Source organism: Amphibalanus amphitrite, unplaced genomic scaffold (genome assembly GCF_019059575.1).
Source record: "Amphibalanus amphitrite isolate SeventyFive unplaced genomic scaffold, NRLGWU_Aamphi_draft 000875F_arrow, whole genome shotgun sequence".
Taxonomy (NCBI): domain Eukaryota; kingdom Metazoa; phylum Arthropoda; class Thecostraca; order Balanomorpha; family Balanidae; genus Amphibalanus; species Amphibalanus amphitrite.
In genome coordinates, this window is record NW_024882369.1 from 41429 (window position 1) to 68623 (window position 27195).

A 27195-nucleotide genomic window follows, 5' to 3' on the forward strand; every position below is an offset into this window, starting at 1 on the left:
TTTGGGTTACAGGGAAAGTCCATAATCAAGTCTTTTTACAGAAATACACGATATTTCGGTGCATTAGCCTTTCCATTGATCCACGATTCGTCTCTCCACTGGAATGGAAAAATTCCTTTGAGGCTGTTCGCGCGATGGGTGCCGTTGAATGCGCCTCTCTGGCGGCGAGGGGAGAGTCGCGTGCTACTGACAGGCCCTTCGCTGAGTCCGACTGCCCACACTGCAAGCGTCAGGCAGCAATATTGGAGAGACGGAGACCCCAGCGGGCGAGGCTCGCCGCTGTATCGCGCCATTGATTGCTGGCTGCCGCCATCGGAGGCCTCAAAGGCGACACACGCTCGTCAGCATTCGTATTTAATGCAGCGCAAGGCGTCCCGAGCGCGGCTAACTGCGTTAGGACGCGGGCCCACTGCCAGTCGGCAGGACAAAGACTGCTGAGACAGGCTTTTGGTGTGCGGGAAAGCGCAAAAAGAACTTGCGGATATAAGAAGAAGGGCCAAAACGCTGGTTGAAAGCCCAAACGAACATCACATATAGGTACGAGCATCATACCGTTTACCGGTTCTAACGTACCCGCGCCCTGCTGGGGGTCCTGGATTTCCACGCCCTGCTGGGGGGGGGGGGTGTTTGAACACCCCCCCTTGTAACTCGGCTCCTGGGCCACGTAGCGATACGCGGAAGGCGGCGTTCGAAAGAGCGTAAAAAATAATGACGAAATCATTTCAGTCAATTTTTTGGTCAGGTCAAAGGTCAGGTCACCAGAGGTCATTGAAGGCAAAATTTCGCCGATTTCCAGGTCGAATGTCGAAAATTTCCAAGAAGCCAACGCATAACTCGGGAACCAATAGAGCTACAGCGCCGCGGAAAAGCGCATTCGATAGCCCTATTAACGCCCTTTCTGAGTAATTCTCTCAGATTTGACCTAACGTCAACGGTTTTGCCTGCAGGGGGCAAAAACTTCAAAAATAGCCGATATTTTTGAAAACAGTTTTTCTGCAATAACTTTTGACCCAAGCCTTGTACGAGCTTACTTTTACCGGCATCGTGTTCCTCTCGTCAAGACGCATCGAATGAACTATAACTTGACCTTGAAAGGTCAACTTGAAAATTTGACCTCAGGTCAAGGTCATGACCTGACCGGAAAGGGTCATGTTGCATATCAGTCGATCCGTATCGTCGAGCTGAACACATCTAAGGCGTTTTCATCGCTCTAGCATGCCTCTATCAAAAGTTATTTGCGAAAAACTGTTAGATACCATTCGTGACCTAAGATGACCTCAGGGCATAAACAAGGGTCACGGACACCATTTTCAAGTTCAGTTTGTCTAAACCACTTGTAATTCGGTGTTTGGGAGTGTTTATAATGTCTTTCATCCAAAAGAGGCGCATTTCAATTTTCTCCCATTGACTTATAATGGGGAGGTCGCAAAATTGACCTGACCTTAGGTCATCGATATCAAAATTCTGAGATATACATTTTGTACATGCTATTGCTCTTAGCAATCGCTGAAAGTTTCAAAGCGATCGATCACTCGGTGTAGCTATGACAGACATTGGAAGTTTTTATGAGGTGAGGTCACTTCAAGTGACCTGGTGACCTGACCTTGAATGACCTTGGTCTGAAATTTTCACAACATGTGTAGAATTGATGTATGATAAGGTGTACCAAAAACGGCGGCGCTCCGCGCCGCCGTTTTTGAGATATTCGCGAAAAACCACAAGGGGGGGTGTTCAAACACCCCCCCAGCAGGGCGCGGGTTAAACATTGTAAGGACACATGATATTGTGATCTTCATTTGACCTAAAGCCGTTGCTCGTCATATTCAAGCGCCGTATAGACGGTCACCGCCCGATAATTCGAAGACTTCGAACTTTTTACATAAGGCTGATGATGTGACCGGGGTACCTACTCGGGCTCACAGCCAGCCATCCATCCATTCCGGCTTTCTAATAAAACTCATGTGTCATTGTATCACAACCTGAGGGTCAAAGATGCGTACTTCATGGGTGAGAGAAGCATGAGTTTCATTCACCCACGTCTACATGACAGACCCCATAACAGCAGCGCCGGGCCACACCTGAGGCGACACCTGACGCGGCACGGATGAGCGGGCACCGGTGATTGGCTGAGCGGGGCGGGGCGGCCCGTCACCGCTGACAGCTCCCACCGCTGCTCCCCTCTGCGGTGGTCCCTCTCCCCCGCCGAGCTAATGGCACAGAGGTGTGACAGGTAGCTCCGTCACCGTCCACCGCACCCGCTCACGGTCCGGTCCTCAGAGCACGGCGTTTATTGGCGCCGGAACAAACACCTTCCCACCAAACCGCTGAGGTGGGGGTGACGGACGGGCGAGTTTCCGGCTGCTCGGGAGCTGGGTGGCTGCTCGGGCGCAGTGGTTGGAGGATCTGATCGACAGAGGTTGGATGGCCTAGTGCGCAGTGCCGGGGTGAAAGAATGTATGTAGGTTGCTGTACTCGGGAGCAGAACCAAACTTATGTAACAAAAAGTGTTTAGTGCATTTGAACCAGGTTCATAATTATCGGGTTTTCTATCGCTTATCCTTTCCCATACCTATTCGCGTCTAAATCTTACTGCATTCGGCAATCCCTCCCATCCCATGCCCCTGTCGCCCTCCCCTGACTCTATACATGCTGCAGAGGCAGAGGGAGGGCCGAGGGAGCACTCCACCCGAAATAGGCGCCACTGTTTTCCGATCGGCGAAGCGTTTATTTACATACTGTGTGCGGCCCGGTATGAGCCGCGCAGATGTTTGGCCATGCGTGAACGCCCGAAACAGGCGGACGGCTAGGGGAAAACACACACCTACTCGTCGACGGCTGCAGAGAGCCACCACAAATATAGGGTGGAGTGAAGGGAGAGCGAGTTATGCTAACATATCCCACAGATTGAGCGAGATTTGCAATGCGAGTCCGCGCGGTCGCCGGTCGTTACAATTAATTTTGAGTATGTCCCTATACATTGTGAAGTTATAAAAGCTGCGAGACAAGACGATTGACGCATGGCAGCCATCGCTACCACTGTATGAATGTCTTAAATTATTCAATTCCAATCTCGCGTGTGTTGATAGTAGCCGGTATAAAGAAACGTATGCTGTTTGGCAAGACCATACAAAGCAGTCCATTCAGATCTGTTGGACAAACAACTCAGCAAACTCCGTCAATGTAGGCACAAAAACCAGGCATCATCTCCTTCCTTTATCTATCATGTTTTATTTCCACTTACCGAAACTGGTTTCGCATTTGCTCCACTATCAGCCAAGCTCTTACGCACTGCCTTAATTCAGTGGAAGTGTTTGCCATGACGATTTATCTTCTTGTTTGTTTTTCGCCACGGGCCGGGTCGGTTTCGGAGAGCTCAACTGGCTGTAGATAAGCTAATCGCGTTGTTCACATTCCGGTCCAGCTTCTCGTGGCGTTGGCGGCCGGAGACGGTCTCACGTCGAACACGAGGATTACACGGCGACCGACAGGGTGCGATTGTCGACAGTGTCACCACGCGGCCGCAGCACTTGTTTACAGCGAGCCGACACTCATCCGATCAGGAGAGTATAGGGGAGACTGAGTGCTTGCTTGGACATCATCGAAAGTGCGTTTGCTTTGCGATGCCGATAGCAGAAGCTTTACGGAGTCCTCGTTTTGCGAATAAGGCATCAGACTCGTTCACTTTATTTAGAAGAAAGCACGGCAGCATCAGGCCTCTTTCAGGCCAATACGATCATGGCGCAAAGGGGAGAATACCCTGGCTTCTCAGTCCTCAATCAGTAACGCCATGCGGCTAGAGCTGCCCGTTCTCCATCCAACCATTCATATCGCTGAAGCCACTCGCCTCCCGCCGACCGAGCGAGTAATTCGGCTTATGTCCGTCTGTCAGGCCGCTCCATCGGTCCGTCAATCCGTCAGTCCGCCATTTCGTCAGTCAGTCGGTCAGTTTGTCCATCTGTCCATCTATCCATCCATTCAGCTATCAGCACTGCGGCCGTTATGGCCACAGTTGGACCTTCACACGTCACGAAGACACCTCGATGCCGTCAGTCACGGCGGGGTGGTTGCAAGGAACGCCGCGCGCTGTGTGTGCCCCAACCGCAGTCTGCAGCGCCTTTGGAGCAGGAACGGGACTGAGCGCGTGCTCTCTCTCTCTCTCTCTCTCTCTCTCTCTCTCTCTCGCTCTCTCTCTCTCTCTCTCTCTCTCTCTCTCTCTCTCTCTCTCTCTCTCTCTCTCTCTCTCTCTCTCTCTCTCTCTCTCTCTCTCTCGCTCTCTCCGAGCTCCCTCTGCGAGCTCCCTCCGAGATGTGTAGCACAGTCCGTCTGTCTCTCTGGACGGATGGGATCGATCGTCTAACGACAGATTGACGTCGATCGGAGAGCCTGCACGGGCCAGGAAACGAAAAAGGGAAACTTTGCAGCGCTGGGAAAGTTGCGACGTCGCGAGTTTTGTACGTCAAGGTTTTCTCGTGCTTCCCGAGCGAAGCCGTAGCTCTCAAGGATAATTAAAACTGCTAATTGTGCGCTGCTGAAAGTTCAGGTTGAAAGAAATAGTCAGCCAAGATGACTTCAGTTTGCTGTCTGTTTTTATCCCAGATTCAGTCGAAACAATAAAATGAAGATTGGGACACACCCATCCTACACGACAGACCGCGGCACCGTGCCATCCTTCCGCCCTCTGCACGGCGTGCCGTCTGTGACTGCAGTTGAGCGCCAACATCCCACTGCAGACCACACCTCGTCGCGATCGACAGGCCATCGATTACCTCACAGGCCGCGCGGGGTGAGGGCGGCTCGTTTGCTGCAGCACCGCCCCGCCGCCCACCGGAGCGGCTTGGTCGCGGATAAATGGTCGGCAGTGGCGACAGGCAGCGCCGCTCGTCAATTGATGGTTTCGCGGTCCGACGCGCAATGTGCAATGAACGGCCCCCCGCGGCCGGCTGACGTCGCGGAGGCGTCACGGAACTCGGATAGCTCGCTGGTGTATACTTATGAGGCGAGGATTTCGGGCGACCTCGATCGGGTGGTCTCTCCCGAGAAATGGACGGGCGACGAGGAGAGAAAGGGTCGCGTACGTTGTTATACGGGTGGTTGCACAAAAAAGTTCCAAAGAGGAATCACGGTCGAATCGCGCTGTCGAACCACGGAATGGGCGTAGGAAACTCACGAAAAGTGGGAGGAGGGGGGAGCAGCGAAGCTTCAATGTGACTCTGTGGGAGCCCCAATACCCCTATATAGAAATTATTTGCAGTTTTGTGCACATCTCACCTTGCTGAACCATTTCCTGCTCGTGGTTTTGTATTTAAATCAAAAATAAAGATTTTACTTTAAAAATGGCTGAATAGTGGGGGGACATGCCCCCCCCCCCAGTTCCTACGCCTATGAATCACGGTCGTACACAACCACCGTTAGCACCTCGCCCAACTAACCTGCAATATCGAGTGTGGCGTTCCTCGATCGCGCTGACCCGTGCGCGTTAGTGGCCTCGCACCAGTAGGTGCCCGCGTCGTCCTCCTTCCTGTTCTGCACCACCTCCATGAAGTAGAGGGAGCTGCCATGGAGGAAGAACCGCCCAGCGACCTCTGCCAGTTGTTGTCCGTCTTTAAACCAGTGCACCTGCGGGGGAGGACGGCCCTCGGCCTTGCAGTTGAGGGTGACCGGCTGACCGCGGGCCACCATCTCGTCTGTCGGGTGCTCCGTGATGTGCGGCGGCCGACCGGGCTCTCCTGAAACAGGAAACACAGTTTTATTGAGGAGGTTAAATAAACCCAGTGACTTAAATCACTAATCAGCACCGAATAAAGGAACATTGTATTCGGTGACGAAGAAAAAGCTGTTTGTGATATCTTGCACACAAATATTTCTGAACCGCCATGCTGTTGCAAGATTTTCCATTAAGTAAAAAGCTCGTTTTTCATTACTTGCCCTGTTTGACCTAGCATGGCTGTACTTTTACAAGCCTTTTCGCGCAACATGTAACTTTTAAATAACTAATGTGCGGATGTGAAATGAGGGCACATTGCAAAGCTAGGCGGCCGGCTGAGAAGACACATCAACGGCAGCGAAACTGAGCCTAGCCAGACGGTTTTTATCGCTTCACCTCATTTGTCAAATTTTGCATGCCGCATATCTAGAACGCTGCGTGGTCGCGGTAGGGTGCCAAAAGACGTGAGAAGTCTGGTGTGCCAGGGGGACTGGTCAGAGGTGTTCAGTGACAAAGATCTCGGTCAGACCCACCGGGCGGCACGGCGGGACCATCGGGAACGAACCGGCGTCGCCTGGACGGCGGATGGTTATCATATCAGTGAAGACATCGGCGCAACTAGTCGCCAGGCACGCCGCGTCGGCACAGACACACGGAGAGGGCTTGTTTTCCCGCGGCGCCGTGCGGGGCGCGCGACACCGCGCGGCTGGGGGATGGACCGGCCGACCGGGGAGGGAAGGGGACGACGGTCCGGCAGTGGCGGCGCCACGAATTTTCGCCAGTGGGGGCAAGCTTCAGGTGACCCGACTGTTGTCTGATAACCCGATCTGCAAAATCCATGAGCTCCTCGCCCCTATAGATGCTGCCAATTAGAAATTATCATGGTTTCAGGTTTCATGCATGCGTATTGAGCTTAAGCATTAACCCTCCCGGGCCCGGAACGGGGGGGGGGGTCGTTTTTCGCCTCCCCTGGCGAATATTTGTGATACCATATGAACGCTTAGGAGTAGACAGTAATCAGTAATCAGTACCTAGTTCTCTTTTTTACCGTAGTGCGAATATATGCGTTTCTCTCACACACTATTGATACCAGAATAAGCTCTATTAGGGCGATCCATATACATTTCCAGATAACCCGGACATACATACCTACCTATCACATTTTGTCATACCTCCCTGAGCTCAGTCTCAGTCTAAGGGTTCCCAAAAGAGGGTGAACTCTTCTCTGGCCGATTTTGACAAGCTGCCTCTCAACCTCCTCGAGGTCAAGCTCGAGGGCAGCCTTCTGGTGAATGAAAATGAGTAGGAAAATGAGTGGGAGTAGGAGATATGCGACAGACGGTCTGAGAACGAACGTTCTGCTGATGCACTTGATACGGGAATCGTCAAAAACAGGCGTACTATTATAACCGCCTATCATGAATATTGCACCGGTCTTCTGTTCCCATTTCAAAATCAGCCAAATTTTGTGGGGGTAAAAACATAGTCTTGCCCCCACGGCCTCCTGCCAGTGGGGGCAGTCTGCCCCCACTGCCCCCACGGTGGCGCCGCCCTTGCGGTCCGGGACTGAGACACCGCGCGGACCACCGCGCCGCGCCGGCTGGGGGAGTTTACGAGCCGATACCGGCCGCCGCGCCGGCCGCCGCCGCTGGTGGGGAGGTGGCGGGGAGAAGGACCACCTGCGTCCCATCCCTGCCCCGCGCTCCTCCCCTCGCCGCCGGGTGCTAAACGCCGCCTCAGATTTCCGCGACGCCTCATTTCGCGCAGCTCGCGGCAAACAGCGGCGCGACAAATGAGACGAGCCCGACGAGAGCGACGCAACAGCTGACGAGCGGCGGCGGAAACAGGGTCCTGCCAAGCCACTCCATCACTCTTTATCAGATGACCCGGCCCGGGGGACAGAGACCGACTCAAACAGTTGCCGACGGTCGGCAGGATCGTGACGGAGCCAGTCTCCTCCTGCAGTTCCAGCCCGTTCTGGCAGCGTGCCACGGGCTCCACCACCCGGAGAAGATCCCACTAATGAAGACAATCGGCTCGACCGTCGGCGGCGGGGCGTCGCACTCAATCGGGCGGATACAGAGCGTGTCCGGCGGCTTCCCGGGCCGGGGGAGCGTGCCAGCGCGCCGGGTAGCCGACAGGGGTGCCGGGCAGGGTCCGGCACGGGCGCCTTTCCCCGGCTGACAGACGGCCGAGACTGTCACAGACCGTCTTCGTGACCGGAAGCAACGTAACCGGACCGGAAGCCAGCGGATACGCAGGAGAAACTCGGAAGTAGCTGGGGAAAATATTGTGGCATAATAAACGGGGGATGAAATGCAACAGTTATTTGACGGAATAGGTACCTTCAGAGACAGCAAACGACCGAAAAAGTATACGTAAATGCCCCAGAGACTAAAAGACCCGAAAGAAGAAAAAACATTCGGTTTTTTTCGCATAAAATATGTCATTTCGCGTGGAAAATCATACCTATGCCGTTTGCTATCCTCCCTCTCCATGGGAAGTGTCGCTTCGCTGTTACCTATCGCGCGCCATGACATTCCAAGTGAACCGTCCAGTGGCCGATCAAATATCTATCTCCCTACCGAACCGTCCGACAGGTCACATCCATCATTGTCCAGTGTCTGTCGGTGACACCTCGGGGTGAAGGGCGCAGGGCCGATCGTTTCAGCGGCGGAGATCCGGTCCATTGCACCCCTGACCGGCGCGGCAGCTGTGGCACCCGCCCGACGTCACTCAGAACTCCTCTCCCTCTCAGCCAGCCCCGTCTCTCCTCCCGTCCAGCCGCCCAGACAGCGCGGCTCCGGTCGGCATACCGATTGAACTCGACGAGCAAAAACGGGCCCCACCGCCGCGTCGGCGCGGTGGGCGAGCATCGACAGCCGAACCCGGAACCGCAGCTCAAAAGTCGATGATACGTCGCTATATGCTGTGTCAGTGACGGCGTTTGCCATCTTTGAGCTTAGGTAAAGCTCATAAGATATTGCTCATTATACCGAAACCGATGACGTAGCTCGACTAACGCAATGCTCCAATTAGACACCCTGATGAAACCAGTAACCCTTTGACATTCCTATAGTAGTACCAGATAAATTCATGAGCGTGATGCGGCGCGCGAGGCGCGTCTGCGATACCGGGACGAATTGTCAGCGGTGGCCGTGATCAGTTACATTTATGGAACAAAGCAGAGGAATCCTTGGTATCCAGACGTCCTGTTTGAACTGCTTAACTATTTGTAAATCAGGTGCGCCGCATACGTGACAAAATAATTATCATAATTTAGCCGATAACCAGCCGGAGTTAGACTCAGCAGGAATGATATGTTGGCAGACGTCATGCATTTCGCATGCAGGCGAAATAATTTGCACCATCTGTACTCATCTCACTCAGCGAGCCGAATCCGTGCATGACTGGCAAAACTGACGGGTGGCGACACTGTCTAAGCAGCCTCCTATTCGCCTCGCCCTGCCACCACCATTTTTCCCCTTCCGTCGCCTCAGCCATGGCTCGTTCGTTGTCGCCAGCCCCAGCGGGCGTCGCTCGCCGTCTGTGCTGTAATCAGACCAGCCGGCTGGTGGCTCCGTGTTCCCTGCACTCCCCTCGCTCCGCCGCGGGCTGGGACAGACATTGATCGAGCCACTGCCAGCTCCGCCGACACGCACCGCGCCGGGGCAGCGCCCGCCGACGGACGGAGCGCGCCGGGACAGCTGTGTGACTGGTACGCCGGCTGACGTGACCCCGGCTAATTCCCGGCCCATAGGATGGATGGTGGCATATAATGTCAGGACAGAGTGAGGTGTGTGCATCCATGAGAATGGCTTAGGGGTATGCGCATTTGTATGGTGGTCATTAAGAAATTAAAATGGCTGCAAACAAAGTGAAATTAAAAGTTGAATTTTGGGATGTCTTGAGGTGCTTGAGGGGATCCTTGGTTGTCTTGTTCCCAAATCTCGGAGAGTGATTAAATTAGGGTAAGGCCTATAGGGTGCCGCAACAATTAAGTTTATGACGCCCATGAGTCCGGACCGGATACCACGTGCCCGTTTATTGTGGCTGTTATCGTGCACGTGCCACCTTCCCCACCAAGGATCCCTGCCGATGAGGGCTCACGTTATTGGACGGCAGGTGCAAAGGCACGTGCCACTTGCCGGCCGGAAGTGCCGGCCAACGGAATGCGATAGGTGAGCGGATTGGCTGAAATTCATTCACATCGCAGAAAAATAAGACCTCGCGATTCAAAACTCGCGATTCAGAACTTAAACCAGGTTTAATCTTCGTTCATTTTTAAGCCTTAGGTATATGCTTTCACTTTTCAGCATAAAATCCCATTCTCGGCACCTGAGCCTTAGCTCGTGTTCTAGCGGATGAAGTGTAGCGATCTAGCTCCTCATTAACGAGAATGAGATACTTCACCGCCGCCTGCGCCGGCTCTTTGGGAGCGAATGAAGTTGGAGTTCGTGCCGTCGTCAGCCCTGACGTTATCACCTCTGGGAGCCACCTGAGCCCGGAAACTTGGACATCACTTCGGTCCACTCGGCTGATACAGTGTTAGAGTCTGTGAAGGAGAGCCGATACAGCCCAGCTAACTGTCCAACAAGGAGACATGTGTCGCTGAATGGGCTGTTCGGGCGCCACTCAGAGGTACTTTCCTGACCAACTTGGCGGCGTTGGAGCAGGTTTGGTGGCGAACTGTGGTCTCCGCGGCGGGCAGCCGGCAATAGATGGGCTGCAAGTTTGACACGGGTTCTCAGCCTGTGTCAAACAGGCTCCACGGGACTCAGCCAGTGTCGGACCGTCCACTCCCGAGACCGAGAGTTAGACGGCTCCCGGAAGGTAAACTTCGCCAGCTCGTCAGCTTGTTGACCTATGTCTCACCAGCTGAGTTCGCTCTAAATTCGCTCGTAAAGGAGCGAGGAACCGGTGCGTGCGTACGCTAAACGGCTGCCGATCTGCTCAGTCATCAATAACAGAGGCAAGGCATCGACCGATTGAAAAATTACCTGGCAATTTCAGACAATAAAAAATGCTTTGATCATGATGCTTTGCAGCGGAAATTGCAAGCCATCTCTGTTCAAGCTCTCGTGAAGCATTGTGCTTCAAATCAGCGACCAGAAGTGATTGGTAGATATAAAACATCAAAACTGTACTTAGCAGTCCTGAGCAGACTTAACGCTTCCATTTCCCGTTTAATCAAAGAAATCGTCCCGCTGGAATCAATGCCAGAATGTCGGTAATTTCGAACGTGGCCGTTTGCCAACGTCCGTTGATTGCTGCCTTTCCGTGCGGTGTTTGTGTCGTTCGGCCACCGATCGCGGGAACTCCAGACTGAGACAGGTGATTGTGCGCTAATCACGACACACAAAACATGCATAATTTGCACCGATGGCACCGTGGGACAATCGATAGGTGGCGTGCGCAGGTATTGTCGCTCCGTGGGTCAGGCATTCGTCGCACTTGTGTGGTGTGTAAAGCAACGTTCCTGAGCGCTACACTGAGACAATTCTAATGCAGGCAGGCAGTTTGCGGTCGTTAGGTGATCGATCACACACATGACAGCACATAGGCTACTTTCACTGGTATCAGCGACACCGCAAACTGTCATTATAACTGACGTGTGTGAAGAGTGAATGAGAAAAGCAATAACGCACTTCCACCTTTCGATTAACCACGAGACACGATTGGTTGTTTGTTATTTGCAATAAAAACAAACGCACCAAGATATTCACACAAATATAAAATCGCTATCTCCATTGACCACTTATATCACGAACCAAGACCTCGAGCACTGTCTTTGGTGAATGGAAAACGTCGGCAGTCTTCACGGTTCACTTCGTGCGCTGACAGCGTGCGAATGGGAGGTTGTTTGGGGTTTGCTTTATTTCATTTAAATAAGACTGACCGCATCTTACGAATTTATTGTTCTGTCGATGCTCAGTATATTGCTATTTTGTATTATTCAGCAATAGACGACAAAATTCAACACCCTTGCCATACATAACGTAGATATGTAGATATGCTAGTTTCGTAGATCATGCAGCACTTCAGTAGACGTTTTACGTCATCAGTAAAAATTCCCGAGAAAACGTAGAAGTGTCCCATAACGGCAAATAGAAAATGACAGCAGCCCTGCATGCATTGCAAGATGACTCAGACAATGACACATCACTTGTGATGTTCATGCTCGCGCATTGAAGTGAGATGAGACACGAACGTTCACATGGACGCACACACGCTGCGCGCGTCAATGAGTGGTTCTCGGTATTTGACAGCCAATCGCCCATGCACTGCTATTGCAACGAGCATAAAAAAAAAAATGGAAAAAGGCTAATGGGAGTCGGATCTCGTGGGTTCCCGTTTCGACGCATTTATGAACATCATTATCAAAAATGTAGTCTCATTAAGTGTTTAGATCTGTTGTTTACAAAACTGTAATATGTTATGCTTCTTTTAATGTCTGTATGCACAATATTAGGGAGCCATAATTTGCTTCCGCATAATTTTGTCGTACTTCAAAGTTTCTTTTTACTGAGAAAAATCGCGTCCAATCGGCATCAACAAACAACGATGCATCATCATTCATCAGGCTGATAACAATCGCCACGAACCATCGAGCGGACCAATTACGTTAAGCGCGATAGAGTGACGTGTCCCTATGTCTTATTTACTTAGGCAAATGTAGATTTATTGACCAGCGCCCTGCGTCCGCCTGGGTGCACTCAGCACTGCCCTTTGGAGAAAGACGCGGGAACTCGCGGGAACTGCGCTAACCGCACCCTGCAGTTGAACTGATGAAGGCGGCGGAGAGAAGGGGGATCGATCGGAGACGGACTGCGCGAGACGCCCGCGGCGTACCAACGCCACATTGCGCGCGGGAGGCGCCGGCTGCCAAAGACGGGCTCATTGGAACCGTTCATCAATCAGGAACGATTAATCGGAGGAGATTCCAGAAACCGCCACCGATCCGTTTTCAAGATGAAAGACCGAAGTTTGAGCTGGCGAAAGGATACGATATGTTACCAATAATGTCAGACGTGTTTCGAAGGTGTCCAATAAAGTTGTCCAGGAAAATTAACGTCCGATCTCCTGGCTGTTGAAGCTAAGAATCAGAGAGCAAACCATGCCTAATCGACGAGGTACATTTATTGTGCACGGCAATTGTAAGATTATGCACGGATTTTGTATGGCAATTATACATTGCGCTAAAGTTCAAAAATATTTCTAGGAATTCCGCGGCAAAAAAATGTTTATGCTAGTTATCAAATCAAAACCTTTCCTTTTGATATTCAGGATTTAACCGATCTTCTTGCCACAATCTATCAAACTAAACATTAATGTGTGATCTGTGAAACTATATTGCTTGAAAATCGAAGCATTAAGTTTGGTTTATTGATCTTACTTGATTGAAGAGGAACGCCACTCGCCAGTTTTATATCGTTTTACCAATTTTATATAAATCAACTAACCCCTTTTACAATTTCAGCCTTGATAGGGGATAAAAATGATAATATTTACCTACTGCGAAGTAGCCATCTAATACGTAGACAGCGTAACTGAAACAGCTTTAAGTTCATATAAAACTCAGGATTATTTACATCCATTGCGCTTTTAAAACCCTTAAGTCAAAGCTCACCACACGTCGACGATCACGTCAGTTCAATGTTCGTCTTAATGTCACCGGTAGGGCTGGCATAACACCGGGCCGACGTGGCATCGTCAGAGAAGCGCGAATCTGAAATTAACATTCCAGGTGTGCCGACGCCGCAGCTAATCTCGGTTTGCGACTCTGCAGGCATGAGCATCGGACCGGGTGCTATGCTCATTGCTTACGGCCGCAGGAGGATCCGGTGTTCCGGCATTCCTCAAGTAAGCCACAGGCAAGATTACCTGAATAAAGCCGCAGGCCTTCAAAGGGATGTAACTCTGGATTTTACTCGTCTTTGGTCTACCGCATTTTAGAAAATCGAATAACTCAACCATAAATAAATTCCACACCAAGATCCAGCGCAAGAAAAGAGTCATCTCAGTTCTCTTCTTATTTTACTGGTTGGGGTATTTTCGTCAATTTTACCAGAACCGTTTCAGACATTAAAAGCTATTTGTATTCATGCTCGAAATGGACCAAGACCATTTATGCAAATATCCGGAGAGTCTAGGGCTTATGGGAGCTTGGTGGCATCTCCTGCAACTAAAAGCAATTAAAGTATCCCAAGATACAGCGCGAGTCTCCATAGGCGGCGGAACGGGGAGGGCACCGGGGCACCGTGCCCCCTTTAATTTTGGCATTTTAACATTAGCCCTGTGGGCGTTGCATGGAAAGAATGGGACCAAAAGTCGGCAGGAGGCGGCCGGTGTTCCACCGCTACTGCGAGTCTCATAATGGTACTGGGGATCCAACACAGCAAAGGCTGGCAAAGAAGACACCTAAAATATCAAATTATATTTTATAGAATTCTTATGTACCTTAGGCATGTGTATATGTTCACCTATTTTTTCTTTTTCCTTTTGTAACAGTATTGTACATATTTAACTACAATGCATTTGGATTTGAGGAGTTCATTAAATGCCAAAGATTAGAGTCTAGAGAACAAATAACACGTCCTCATCCCTCATTGCAAATTGCAAGTCAGGGCACTATTTGCAATTCACGGTTACAATAATTTTGCCGACAGTCTCCTTATCCTTTTCCATGTGTTCTTTGAAGTGAAGGAAACATGATCAGCCCCGATTTCCCCAGACAAAAGAATATGACATTGGTCACTTGCCCGTCTTGCGAAGCAAAGGCTTTTAAAATTCTACTTCTGCTTTAGAAGAATTTAATATCATGTGCGGGGTAATTAAAGGGACCCTCCCACCTTCAAAAAAGTTAATGAATTGGCATAAAAGTGATGTAGCGTGAATCAGAAAGAGCGAAAATGAACATCTACCAAATTTTACCGGAAAATATTCAACCGTTTTCGAGATATAAGACTTTTATTTTTGTTTACTTTTTGGGAACTCCGCTGTTTCTATGACGTCACATAAAGGTTTTCTTTACGTCGGCATTTGGAAGCAATAATTTGGTATCAAAGTGCGACAAATATTGCGCGAATGATGCGTTTATCTTATCAAGGTCAATATATGATGGCCAACAAAGGATTCCAGGACAATTCTTCTTATGGCATTTTTTCGTATCGCAATTCTTCGTCTGCAAATCTTCGTTAGGGCATTTATTCGTATCGCATTACTTTGTCTCGCATCAGGGTATATGAAAATCGGCTCGCATTTCTTCTTCAACGCAAATATATGCAAGAGTAAGCATTGATGGACAAATAAATGCACCGACGAAGATTTGTAGACGAAGAAATGCGGACGAAGAAATGTCATGCGAGGATTCGTTCGGGTACCATGACATTTATGTGATTTCAAAGTCAAGGTTCACAGCTGATCTGCTAAATCAAGCCAAGAATCCAAACTATCAAAACTATAAATATTTGTTTGTCTGTCACAGAGATCTCAAGCAAAATAAGGTTGACATATGTTGAATCAAAAATCTACTGCCACAACTCACATCTCCTGCCTTAGTTTATCATTGTTGTTTTAACTTGCTTTCAAGAGAAACAAGCCAGTATCTGATATCACTTCAGATGATTGTTTCAAGATCTGAGTTCAAATGGAATTAAAAGCAAGATCAAGATGAAACAGGGATTATTGCTGTTAAAGTAGTTTGGCCATGATACAACAGGCACATAAATCATCCAAATCAAATACTGGTTGGTTTGTCAAGATGTTTGTTGTCTGTCGTCTGTCGAGCTGCTATGAACACTGAACGCTCTCACTCTTACTTTAAAGAGAGTAGTTTAAGTTGAATGTTAGTGAGCTGTTATTAGACAAAGCAGCTATTCAGTGCTCACATCAAGCCAGGCTAGGAAATGGCATCAACTGTGGTGGGAGGAAGCAGGTTCGGCAGGCCTATGTTGTAAACTTCTGTTGTGTCTTGTGTTTGATCAACTGATGTTTTCTGCTCTGTTTTGTGCAGTGATAGTAGCAGGTAACTGCATGCTTGTCAAATTATGTGAATAAACGAATTCATAACATTGCATTTTTCTCTCCATGCAAGGAACAAGTAAGATGTTGTAGAAAATGTAATAGAGGGCTGCATTGCTGATTTCATGCACTTTATCAGAGCTTTATTTAGAATTGCTTTCCTGAAAGCTACACACAGGCCACAGCACTGAAATTCACAATGTCATAGCTTTTGGCAGAAAAAAAGAAAAGACTTGCCTAGGTAAAATTGGCTGAAAGTATGGCAGAGCAGGTCTTGATGCGTATGCCCATCCTTGTGCTTGCCGAAGCCGAACTGACTGCAACACATTAACTCTGACCCACCATGGTGGCTGGCATATCCTGAACTTTCACCACTCTAAACAAGACAACTTTCAGCCCTCAGCATTGTATTAAAAACACTGTACATGGCAGTTGACACTCAAAATTTGTTTCAGTGCCATCCACGGACAACATCAGTCGCCATTCACCAGGCCAGTAAAAACAGAATAGATAATAGCTTCAAACCCATGTAGTCAGAGTTACTAGGTCTGCACCTCAAAACAAAATCCAGGTGACATTCACCACGCCAGTAAAAAACAGGTAGGTACTTAGGTAACGTAACAGCTTCAAATCTGGTAACATGTTGGTCGGACTTAACACTACCATATGTACATGGAATAATATGATACCAAACAATAGTGCAACCATTCTGGACAACAAAAGTGTATGATAAAATTAATTTAGAATACTTTGGCAGCATGATTTACGAGCACAGGCAGGTGTTACCTACCAGCCTTCTCAATGCTCGTAAAACCAACATTGTAGTTTTGATTTTACCTTACATGATAACACACTTGGCTGCAATGGCACATTTAATTTAACACTGTGAAAAGACCAGTTATAACCACTTCACAAGCACAATTGCACCTCATGCCGACATCCTTTTCCAAAGACAGTCAGCAGCGTCTTTCGTCAAAACTGGAAGATCAATCCCCTTTCAACTGTTAACATCAAAAATATTTCTTCATGGTGTGATCTCCTACACTGTAAAAAATATTGACTAGCCCCTCGTCAAATGATTCTCAACGCTAAATGTCGGGGGTACAGACTAGTTTTGCATCCTACTTTTGACACACGCTGCGAGCCCCTGGCTTGTTTTGTGTTCGTCAGATGACAGTTACCAGGTGTCGGTTAGTTTTTACCACGTCCCAAAAATAGCTGGAGCGTTTCTGCCTTGTTTTGGAAGCAGGTCCTCGTTAATGCTGTGTATGATAACAAAGTACCTAGTAACAATAATAACGAAAAACAATGTCAAAACGAGGGCGGCTTGTTTAGTGACGATGCTCAAAAGAAGCATCGTCTTGTTCCTACTTAACGAATGAAGCTCAAACTAGGTCAAAACTAACGTATTGCTCAACCCATAGTCAGATGACCAGCAGATCCTACGCCGCCCAATCCAGTCATCGAATTTGCCAGCGAATTCGTTTGAAGACCATCATATTATTAAATATCGGTGGTCTTCAAACGAAATCCCTTACCAGTTTGATGACGAATTCATCCGGCCCATTCCAAAAACGCTCAAGATAAAATGAAAGTGTATTTCTGAAATAATATGCTTTCTTGCAATGCACCTTTCGTATATCAAGCGAATCTTTCACTTCCAGCGCCCGTTTACAGTTAGCAATCGAATCAGAAGCATGCACATACCTATCGATAGATCTGAACCTAAGAACACAGACGACATTTTGTAGAGACTAGAGTACCTGTCTGAGCCTATGCAGTGGAGCCCGTGAGCCGCCCAACCGCAGCTGCCTCATGAACTTGATGATAGGTCTGAACCTCAGATTGGCCAGAGCTTGGCCGTCAATAACCAGCTTATTTATATCCACAGTTGTAGTGACTTAGGGTTTGGAATTTGCCAAACCTAAGTTTTGATTACCAAGAGAAGTTTTGTACTTCTTGCACTTGCCCTTTCTTCATAACTTTGGCGGAAATCGTCGTAGTGAAACTTCAGTGTTCCGTTAGCTGTCGGTTCTTGAGAGAGTTGGCCAGGCCGGACACCGGGGGCGGCTCCACAACCTTCGAAAAATTAAACTTAAGTCCTATTGCACTGCATGGAGAGCAATTCATTTAAAATCGCTCTTGTTTCGCCCCCCCCCCCCCCCCCCTCGACAACTTTGCAAACGTCTCTGCGCGATTTCGTTGAGAATAATGGCTTATGGCAAGTTATTGAATCAGAACGTCGATCACTGCAGGTCATATATCGGCAAGCAATTCTTCATAACTAGACACTGCACAAATGGAAACGATACAGGTTTGCCCAGTGATAAACACTCGCACTGCACAGACTCGCGCACCCCCGACCGAACGCGGCACGGCACAGCGCAACAGCTGGCGCCGGGAAGCCGGGAACGCATTAAGTGAAGGATTCACAGGTGCGCAACTTTATTGCGAACAATAAAAACCTACCGCAAACGATTAAAAAAAGTTTTAGGGCAATCGGAAATACAAATGTATTGACTTATAGAAATAAAATTGTCGTTCACCTTCCAAATAACCCAACAATTTATTTGCCGTAAAAAGTGTCTGGAAATGGAAAGTTGCTTACATGATTCAGCAAGTAGGGAAACGCAGCCGCTACCTGGCGAATAATCTCAGGCTGGTTTAGTGACGAGTGCATTGCTACGGCTTGTTCTTCAACCTTCACAGATTACTATGACAAAACTACCCCTAGTATTTTGATCATCCTGAGGCTGGCTTTCACCTAATAATTTGATGAGGGTCTTCCTCGTTTCGGATTGAGGCGAAAACAAACGTCAAACAACCTTGATAGTTAATTCAGCACTTCAAAACAAAGGTACACCTACACTGTAAAAAAAAACTTACAAGCCCCTCGTAGAGGAATTCTCAGCGCAAAAATAACATTGCAGGAGCGTGTAAATTTGGCTAACTTTAGGCTAGTTGCCGAGTAACAAGCTTGTTCGACAAGGCTGTGCCTCGTATGCATACGACCACCGTGCTCCACCTAGTTTGACAACACGCACGTAAATAGCGTGGGTAGTGCGTCTACTAGGTGTCATAACAGCCCCTGCCTGGTAAGGTAACTAGCCACTGCCTACTAATCCATACCCAGTAATGGTACTAGCCCCCAAGGCTAGTAATGGTACTAGCATTCCGTCGACGGAATTCCGTCGACCGTGCCTCGACCTTGAAGACCAGTAGTGGCACTAGTTGACTAGTACCACTACTGGTCTTCGGGGTCGAGGCACGGTCGACGGAATTCCGTCGACGGAATTCCGTCGACCAGTGCCCCCGACTCTCGACTGCCACCCGCAAGTAAACAGACTGAGTAGCGCTGCAGCACATTTATTCGGGCACGAGAACGAGAACGAGAACAATAACAACGCCAGGACAATAACTATAACTTTAACAACAACAACAACAACAACAACAACAACAACAACAACAACAACAACAACAACAACAACAACAACAACAACAACAACTAACTGAATAATTTTCAACAAGGTTTCTTAAATAACCACCATCAAACATTTGTGATTTTTTCATTAGCTCTGCACCGGCGGCAGTCGCGGGGTGCAGGTAGGCCAGGACATACATGGCCCCATTCTTCACCAGAGAAGTCTGTAATGGGTGAAAAAACGAATATTAACATTATTATTATCATAAGACATACCAATCTGGAAAATGATTAAATTTAAGTTGAATAAAGTGATAGATTCCTGCCACAAGCTAGCTTAAGTCCCAAACATATAGCTATTCTGACTTGGATAGACGATACCGGCGCACTTCTGCCAACGACGGGCAACATTATGCGATACTATACATCTTCTAAGAAGCTCAACAACATAATAACTTTTGTTTACAAATGGACAACCTTTTTGTTGAGCACACAGCAAATGATACAAGATGCCTCACCTTCAATCAAGCCAAAGAGCAGTTGGGCAGACACACACAGCAATGGCGACGCAACACAAAATGGACGCCGGCTCCCGGAAGCGGGGGGGGGGGGCTCCTTCTGAAAGCAGCCACAGACTCCTAGGTTGTAACATGCGACGAGGATAGCTATGAGGCACATCCTCATAGCCATCCGAAGCCGCTTACCACGCAAGCTTGCCAGCACGTTTACCAGCTGCAGGCGTTCGTGACAACAAGCGGGGTTGCACGCAAGGTTATCCGTTTAGTAGGTGCCAGCCGGGGCCTCGTCAGCTGAGCTAATAGCGAAATGACCTAATTGAGGGACACGCTAAAAACTGGCCGAGAACAAGCCAACGGCGGGTAACACTGTGAGGCTGTGCGTAGTTCATTAACACTGCGCAAAATTAGGTTCCTGAACATGTTCTCGCTCGTAGGCATTTGTTCCACAAGCGGCATTGTTAATGTGCATGGCTCTGACTACTAATGTCCATATATGTTGTAACGAGGAGCAAGGGAGGCACTCGTAAAAAATGCCTAATTTCAAAATTAGCTAGTGAATATTTTTTACATATAGGGTATCATTACAATACCGGATCATAACGATCTGGATAGTTCTCAGCCTGTAAGCTAACTAAGCGGTAACTAGTCAAGTGGTAGGTACCGGAAGCATTGACAACCTGGTGACTGTTTCGAGACCCTTGTTTTGACACATAGCTCGTCAATATTTTTTACAGTGATGGAAACCTTGCGGGAAAAGAATTAATGTCAATTGTCAGCTCTTCAAATTTCTTTGGACTTAAACTTGCAGTACCATATCCAGTTTGCTTTGATATTTTGTTTTTCATTCCATGTTGAAGTTGAACACCAAGCTCCAGATATAGCAGGCAGCTTGATCATCTTCGGCCTTGGTATAATATCAGTCCAAGTTCCAGTGGTGGGTATCTTCTAATATTCAAATTAAAATGAAAAGCAATAGGCTTTCTCAGCGCCGACGACGGATTTCACGTTGATAAAAAAGGGAGCTCAAGGTCAGCAAAACTCGGGTTCAAGGAATGGCGGGCGTTGAAATGACTGCTGACGTCATCAACAAACCGCTAATGGTTAAGAGATAGGGACTAAGCTGGTCCCACCCTGCAAGTAAAGGGAAGAAATTTCTTGAACACCATAAAGCTGCGGGGGTTGCGACCAGGATAAATGGTGGTTTCTGAGCCTGGCCGCAAACTTGGCTATCTCAACTCAAAACTAATGTTAAGGTGGGATGGTCCCTTTAAGATCCAGATGTGCATGGCGCGGGACGACCGTGAAATTTATACGTTTCTCATTTACTAGACATATAAAATATAGATATTTATCACTGTAATAAAAATAAATTACGTACAAAATAACACCATTAAGCAAAACAATTTGACTTAGGCGAAAAAGTATTGATAAAATCTTAGATGAAGTTCAAGAATTTAAATTGAAAGGCGGAATCAAACGGTCTTAGCTTACCTATGTTTTGGATAGCTCATATCTGCAGCACCGTTCTACTGTCAACTCTGTGGTGACGACTTATCGACACAAGCCACGAATAACAGGAATAATCTGCTTCGACGTTTTGTAAAACCAATCCACTCTGAAGTTCAACCAAGCACCGCACCGACCCGACTCACCTTCGACATTTTCAGCAAGCACCTGCATCCCGACCACCGCTGCCAGCAGCACCGCGCAACACACACGTCCCATGATTGTCTCACACACCACTCTATCAATCTAGTCCTGCAACGAGTCCCTTCACGTCACATAGTCTCTATGATATGATGATGATATGTGGAGTAGGCCCAGAGCGGGGCGCGGTACACCCTCCCCCGACCGAGGCGAAGTCGTCACTGCCGGCCGTCGCGCCGGGGCGAGCCGTCGGTGGTCGGATGGAGGATGGACGCGGACGGACCGCCCCGGGGATCGAGCGGGGAGGCGGGCTCTCGGGGAGGCCCGGGCTCTCCCTCCCTCGGTACCGGGGATGGACTAGGGGGCAGCACGGCACGGGCAGCGGCGAGCCCTTTCTATGGGGGAGATCTGCGGATGAAGGGGAAACTGATCTGATCATGCTGCTGGTGATGTAAGGCGGGCAGGATCCAGGGACCATCCGTTCGCGATTTTACAAATTCGCGCTCGGCATTTGGCAAAGGAACGTCAGTGAGGTCATTTGTAATGCACAAGGCCAGACCTTGATACCTATTTATAATGGGAGCCTGAGAAATGAGCTAAAATAATCACCATATCACCGTCTGTTGATTCAAAGTCAAACCATATTATCCTCTCATCCTTCATACCTCATTAGGACCTCATTAGGATATCTTGTTTAAAGGGACCCTCCCACCTTCAAAAAAGTTAATGAATTGGCATGAAAGTGATGTCGCTCGGTTCAGAAAGAGCGAAAACGAATATCTACCAAATTTCATCGAAAAATATTCACCGGTTTTCAAGATATTAGACTTTTACTTTTGTTTACTTTTTGGGATCTCCGCTGTTCCTAGCGACTTTATTTGAAAGTGCGGCATTTGTTGCGCGCAAAGCAGCATATACCACCGCGTGCTACCAAACGTTTTAGTAAAAGATTTAAAAATCGTTAGATCTCCGCTGACGTCACAAATTCTAAGGGGGCATACCAATGCATTAGCCCCTTAGAATCCGAACACTGCAAGTTTGAAATTCCATATCTCCGAATTAAAGCATTTTTCGATGTTGTGAGTGCCCAAACCGGGATTTTCAGGCCATGGCCACCAATTTGGCTATCTCAACTCAAAACTAATGTTAAGGTGGGAGGGTCCCTTTAACTCGTCATTTTGCCGGACAAACTGCAGAGTTCGTCGCAGGTCTCATCCGACAATTCAACGCTCTCACCGAACCGAACTGAAGAACGTAAAGCATAAGCAAGCAAGCAAACAAATTCGTTAAATATGGGGCGCTCACTATTTTTTATGGAAAGAAACACAGATTACAGACATGCTGCAGCTGATTACAGACATATCAAAACATGAAAATAACGATCTGCACAAAAAAAAATATGAAAGGTTGCGCCGCTCACGCGTCAACTTCTAAAAAGTTCCTTATAGTATGTAAATATAACCCACCGTGATTCTTCTAATAGGACTTCAACGTCATACATAATTTGTTACATCGGCAAAACTCGTTGAAGGGAATGCTAGAAAAGGCTGTGCTGTCAACAAGTAACAACATGAAGCGATATGAAAGACGTTCTCATTCGGAGTCGGGGGCAAACGGATGAAAAAGGGGACTACGCGGACGGCGAAAACACACATATTCCAAATTCCGGGATGGGTGGACTTTAGCGTATTTCGTCTTTCGGTGGACTTGAAAACTACGCATGCTGGGAGGATGACTTTTAGATGGCAGCACACGTCAGGTAGGTAGCAAGAAAATATCAACTGGCCGCTGTCCTATGGCGGTTAGTTTTGATGTGGTAGCTGGTCGAATTTGGGTGCAAAAAAGCGTTTCGGTGGACTGTACTTTTAGGTGGACATATTTTTTGTCTTGAGATAACGGTATAAGTGGACATTTTTTTTTTTGCTTTGAAATGTAGTGCATAGGTGGACGTACATTTTTGTTTTTAAATTGCACTTTAAGTTGACATATTTTTTACGTGCTTTATTACAAGCGAGCCAGCGGAGCGAGCGAAGCAAGCTTTCGTAGAATGGCGGAAAATTCTGAGTATGAGCAACTTGGCAATGTATTTCAATGCGTCAACGACCAACGTTGAAGTGTACTACACGTGCGCACGTGGAGGGTGCCGCTTCCAGATCTCAGGAACGGCTGGACCGATTGTGCTCAGATTTGATACACCGATAGCGACCGGTTGGCAGGGTGCCGTGCAAAAGTCAGTTGGAAATACCCCCACTCAGTTTCGCACTTGCAGGGCTCATCCTTTTGCTCGCTCGCGTATCGCCCCGAAAGGCGTCTTACTGGTTCATTAACCCGCTCGGCGTTTTCACGCCCCCCCCCCCCCCAGGTTTTCGCTGACATCTCAAAAACGGTTTGGTACAGCTTATTATACGTCTTTTCCGTACAGGCTTTGAAAATTTTAGCTCCAGGTCATCAAAGGTCAGGTCACCAGGTCAAGTTAAGTGACCCAACCCCCGAAAATAAATTCAAACACGCGCCCTGACCATAAGATACACGGCCCCACGGCCCCAGAGTTGGGGGGGGGGGGCAAGCTGCCCCTACTGCCCCCTCCCCGGTTCCCGCGCCTATGTTTTAGGTCACATTATTCATCATTCGACGCGTCTTGATGAGAGAAATGCAATGGTGTTTGAAATGTAGACGGGTCCCGCCTCGCCAACCCGGCTCCGACACGCAACCTTCACAGACGAGCTTGTATTCCACAACCGCCGCACTCTCTGAACATGCGAGCGACAACAAACCGAAGAGACATCGGAAATTAAGGTACTAGGGCTGCAACTAAACAGAAAATAAAGGAACAGCGCCTTAAGTTATTATGACAATATAAAATAAATACTTAAGTGACGTGAATTAATCAGATATAAAATCGGACAAGTGACATCGCAGAAAACAAGGTGGAGCGCTATTGAAACGGCTCTGATTTCGGATGTCCCCAGCTGCGCGTATGGACGGTGAATGGTCATATGAACACGTATTTACCGACAGGAACACCTCATAATGCCGCTCGGCACCATCAGATAAGGCGGCGTGAGCGGACGTGCCTGCCGCTCCCCGGGCGCTGCGGGCCTGATGAAGCTGTCCGCCGCGCCGACCGCAGCGGAGACGCGGCTGAAAGTGCCGCGGGTTTTACGGCGTGTCTGCGGGACCGCCGGAGGCCCCTCCCCGTGGGTGGGTCAGTTGGGTGACTCACCCCCCCCCCCCCTCCTGCTGGGGGCGGACCACCACGGGAGCGACTACTGCACACCCTAATGACCCCCCGGGGATCGCTACGCAGGATCTAATGGCCGCCCTCTCTAGCCGTTCCGGCGCGCACTGGGGAGGGAGAAGGGTTCGGACTAGGATGTCTTCAGCATTGCGATAAATAACGACAGCCGTTAGCGTTTAGCAGCTTACTAGCCACTAGTCGGTAGCCCTTACACTGAGAAACACTCAAGCCTATCCATGGTTCTCGGAGACCATGCAGGGGTCGTTCTGGTCTTGTATGAGAGCCTCAATTGGGGAGAACTTTGTTTACAGTTGTTGGTCTCCAGTTTGGTAAAGTTCTCAGGTTTTTCCCGTAACGTTCTCGAGTGAGAATGGTGTGCTATCTTGAACGAGAACTTTGCCCGGATAAGGTACTCTTATACTGCGGGATGATCTCCCATGAGAACCTTTACCAGGTCATGAGATCATAAACGAACACAATTCCCGCTCATAATATGATCCTGTATGGTCTCCGAGAACTTTACAACTTAAGCGCCGGCTTTCCTGGCACGGCATTCGCGCTCACGACCCATTCCCCCTCCCCCCTCCCTGTAGAGCGCCAGCTTTTCATGGCACAGCATCCGCGTTCTCGATCCTTCCCATTCCCTCCATGCACAAACAAGGTAAAGAACAGGCATGTATATTTATTGTGTCATATGTCAAAAAAACTCACTCTGGAACAGAACATGCGATGCAGTCATTCGATGCGAACATTTTGTTTCAAAAGCTGCCCAAACCCTTTCGCTTGCCGCCCCAGTCAGTACCGACCAGCGTGCTGAGTTTCAACTGTGTCGTTTAGCAAGAGACCATAATATCTCCCGGTGCACGACAGCTCAGTCCCTTTACTTTACTTTTAACACGGAATGCAGGTAAGTGCAAAAATGCATGTCAAGCGGCGCTCCCCACGGTCCACAGACTGTGCGAACGATGTACAATTCAAACACGGCACGTACAATAGTTACACAGGCACAGACATTAAAAAGTTAATACAGGTAAAATGTATGGGCTGGCATGTGAACACTACCGACGGGAGTCCATGTGAGACCGAAGTCTAGCCATAAGAGCGGTGGAGGCGACGACAGCCGGTTGGCCGCTCTAGACAGTTTGCGCAGCTGGTAGCTGCATCTGGCTGGGGAGGAGCTACTCCAGCATGGCAGCCTGCTGACTGCTGAACCATGAGCGCCATCAGACGCTCCAGCTGCTCGTTGTCTCCCATCACCGGTACGAGCGATCCGACACGACGGTGTTAACTTATGTGCGTCTCTGAATCGGTGTCGCGCACAGGGTCAATCTCACTCGCGTACTGGCCACGCATATTATCGATTACACCACTATTTCACTATTTCACTGTGGCCGGACCGTCTCGGCGAACACGCCTCACCTCACCTCGCGGCACTCAGCTGTGTTGACACCAGCGCCGCTCGGACGATACTGACCCTCGGCCGCTCGGCCCGGCCCGGCCGGTCAAGGTCGTTCAAGGTCACGGCTGTCAAGGCGCGACACGCGTGACCCAGGGCCAGGACACAACAGGGACATTTTGGCGTTGTGCCCGATGAGTTGCCTCACTTCGGTGTCCAACATTGAGAGCATCGTCTCTACGGCTTATTGCTCTGAAAGGGAGAGTAAGACAAATATTAGAGAAACGGCAGAAACGCTTAATTTCTGAGCCATATCCTCAAAGCACACGAATTGGTATTTAAGCAGATTTTGCTAACACTGGCAAACAGATGGCAATCGCAACCTATATCCCAAAAATGGGCAATGGCACACAGATTTTGCCACCTCCCAGAGTAAGTAATTACCTTTGCTGTGGTTACTTTCAAGCTGTTAAGTGCACACAAAGAATACAGAAAACAAACTCACCATGAGACGTTCGCGCTGTGCGCCAGACACCAACTCGCGAAAGGAACAACCACGCTTCCGGCAGCCTTCGCAGTGTTTTCGAGAAAGGAAGGACCGGAAGCACTGAGGCATTATAGAGATGTTCCTTAGGGATATCCATTTGAATTGGTTTGAACTGTTAAAATCGATAAACATCGTGTCATATAGTAAGGCTCTTTTTCATTAAAAATTATTTCTTCTACTGAAAAATACATGTTTTATTTTTATCAATAATTGCTATTTTCCTAAGCGAAAATGGAATCGCAGCACTTCAAACTGCTCTACTCTTAACACAGCGCCACCTACGCCTTTAGTTTCCTTCTGTGCTGACATCTGTCGTCAAAACACGTCAGCTGCGAGAACTATAAGGAAAAAAGTGAGAAGTTTACCATCCTTTCTGACCGAATGACTGCTGGTTCGAATCTCACCGCAGACCGACTGTTTGCGTTACACGGGTAGCTAGACAACTTCCAGTACTAAACTATCTCGGTCAAGACCAAATCCACTCCTGAAACCGAAGTGGAGACCATGCACAGTTCTCGGGAAAGACCAATTCCTCAAAGCGGCAAAATGGAAACCATCGAAGGTACTCAGGTGAGTACTATCAGTATAAGTTCTAAAATGTGTTTCTCAGTGTACACTAAATTTCGCACAGTCTCGCCATTCTTCCTATGCGAAAAGAGCGTGTTCGTTACATGTTCAAGCGGTGCAGTCGCTCATTTGAC

At 48.7% G+C, this 27195-nt stretch overlaps 1 protein-coding gene and 1 long non-coding RNA gene across 2 annotated transcripts in view; both read right to left on the bottom strand.

Moving 5' to 3' along the window:
* The window catches only part of LOC122367518 (roundabout homolog 2-like), a 32750-nt gene extending 11141 nt beyond the window's left edge, over nucleotides 1–21609 (bottom strand). Inside the window, exons 1-2 of the mRNA XM_043340652.1 lie at nucleotides 21319–21609; nucleotides 5430–5726 (exon numbers count right to left, since the gene is read on the bottom strand). Of these exons, the coding sequence (XP_043196587.1) occupies nucleotides 5430–5726; nucleotides 21319–21391 (370 nt within the window). The 5' untranslated portion in view covers nucleotides 21392–21609. The remainder of the gene's footprint in view (nucleotides 1–5429; nucleotides 5727–21318) is intronic.
* A 3664-nt stretch (nucleotides 21610–25273) lies between these two features.
* On the bottom strand, nucleotides 25274–26540 carry LOC122367511. Its single transcript, XR_006254070.1, has 2 exons — nucleotides 26453–26540; nucleotides 25274–26199 (listed from the first exon to the last, which is right to left on the bottom strand). It is a non-coding gene; the product is annotated as an uncharacterized LOC122367511 (long non-coding RNA).
* Nucleotides 26541–27195: the final 655 nt, after the last annotated feature.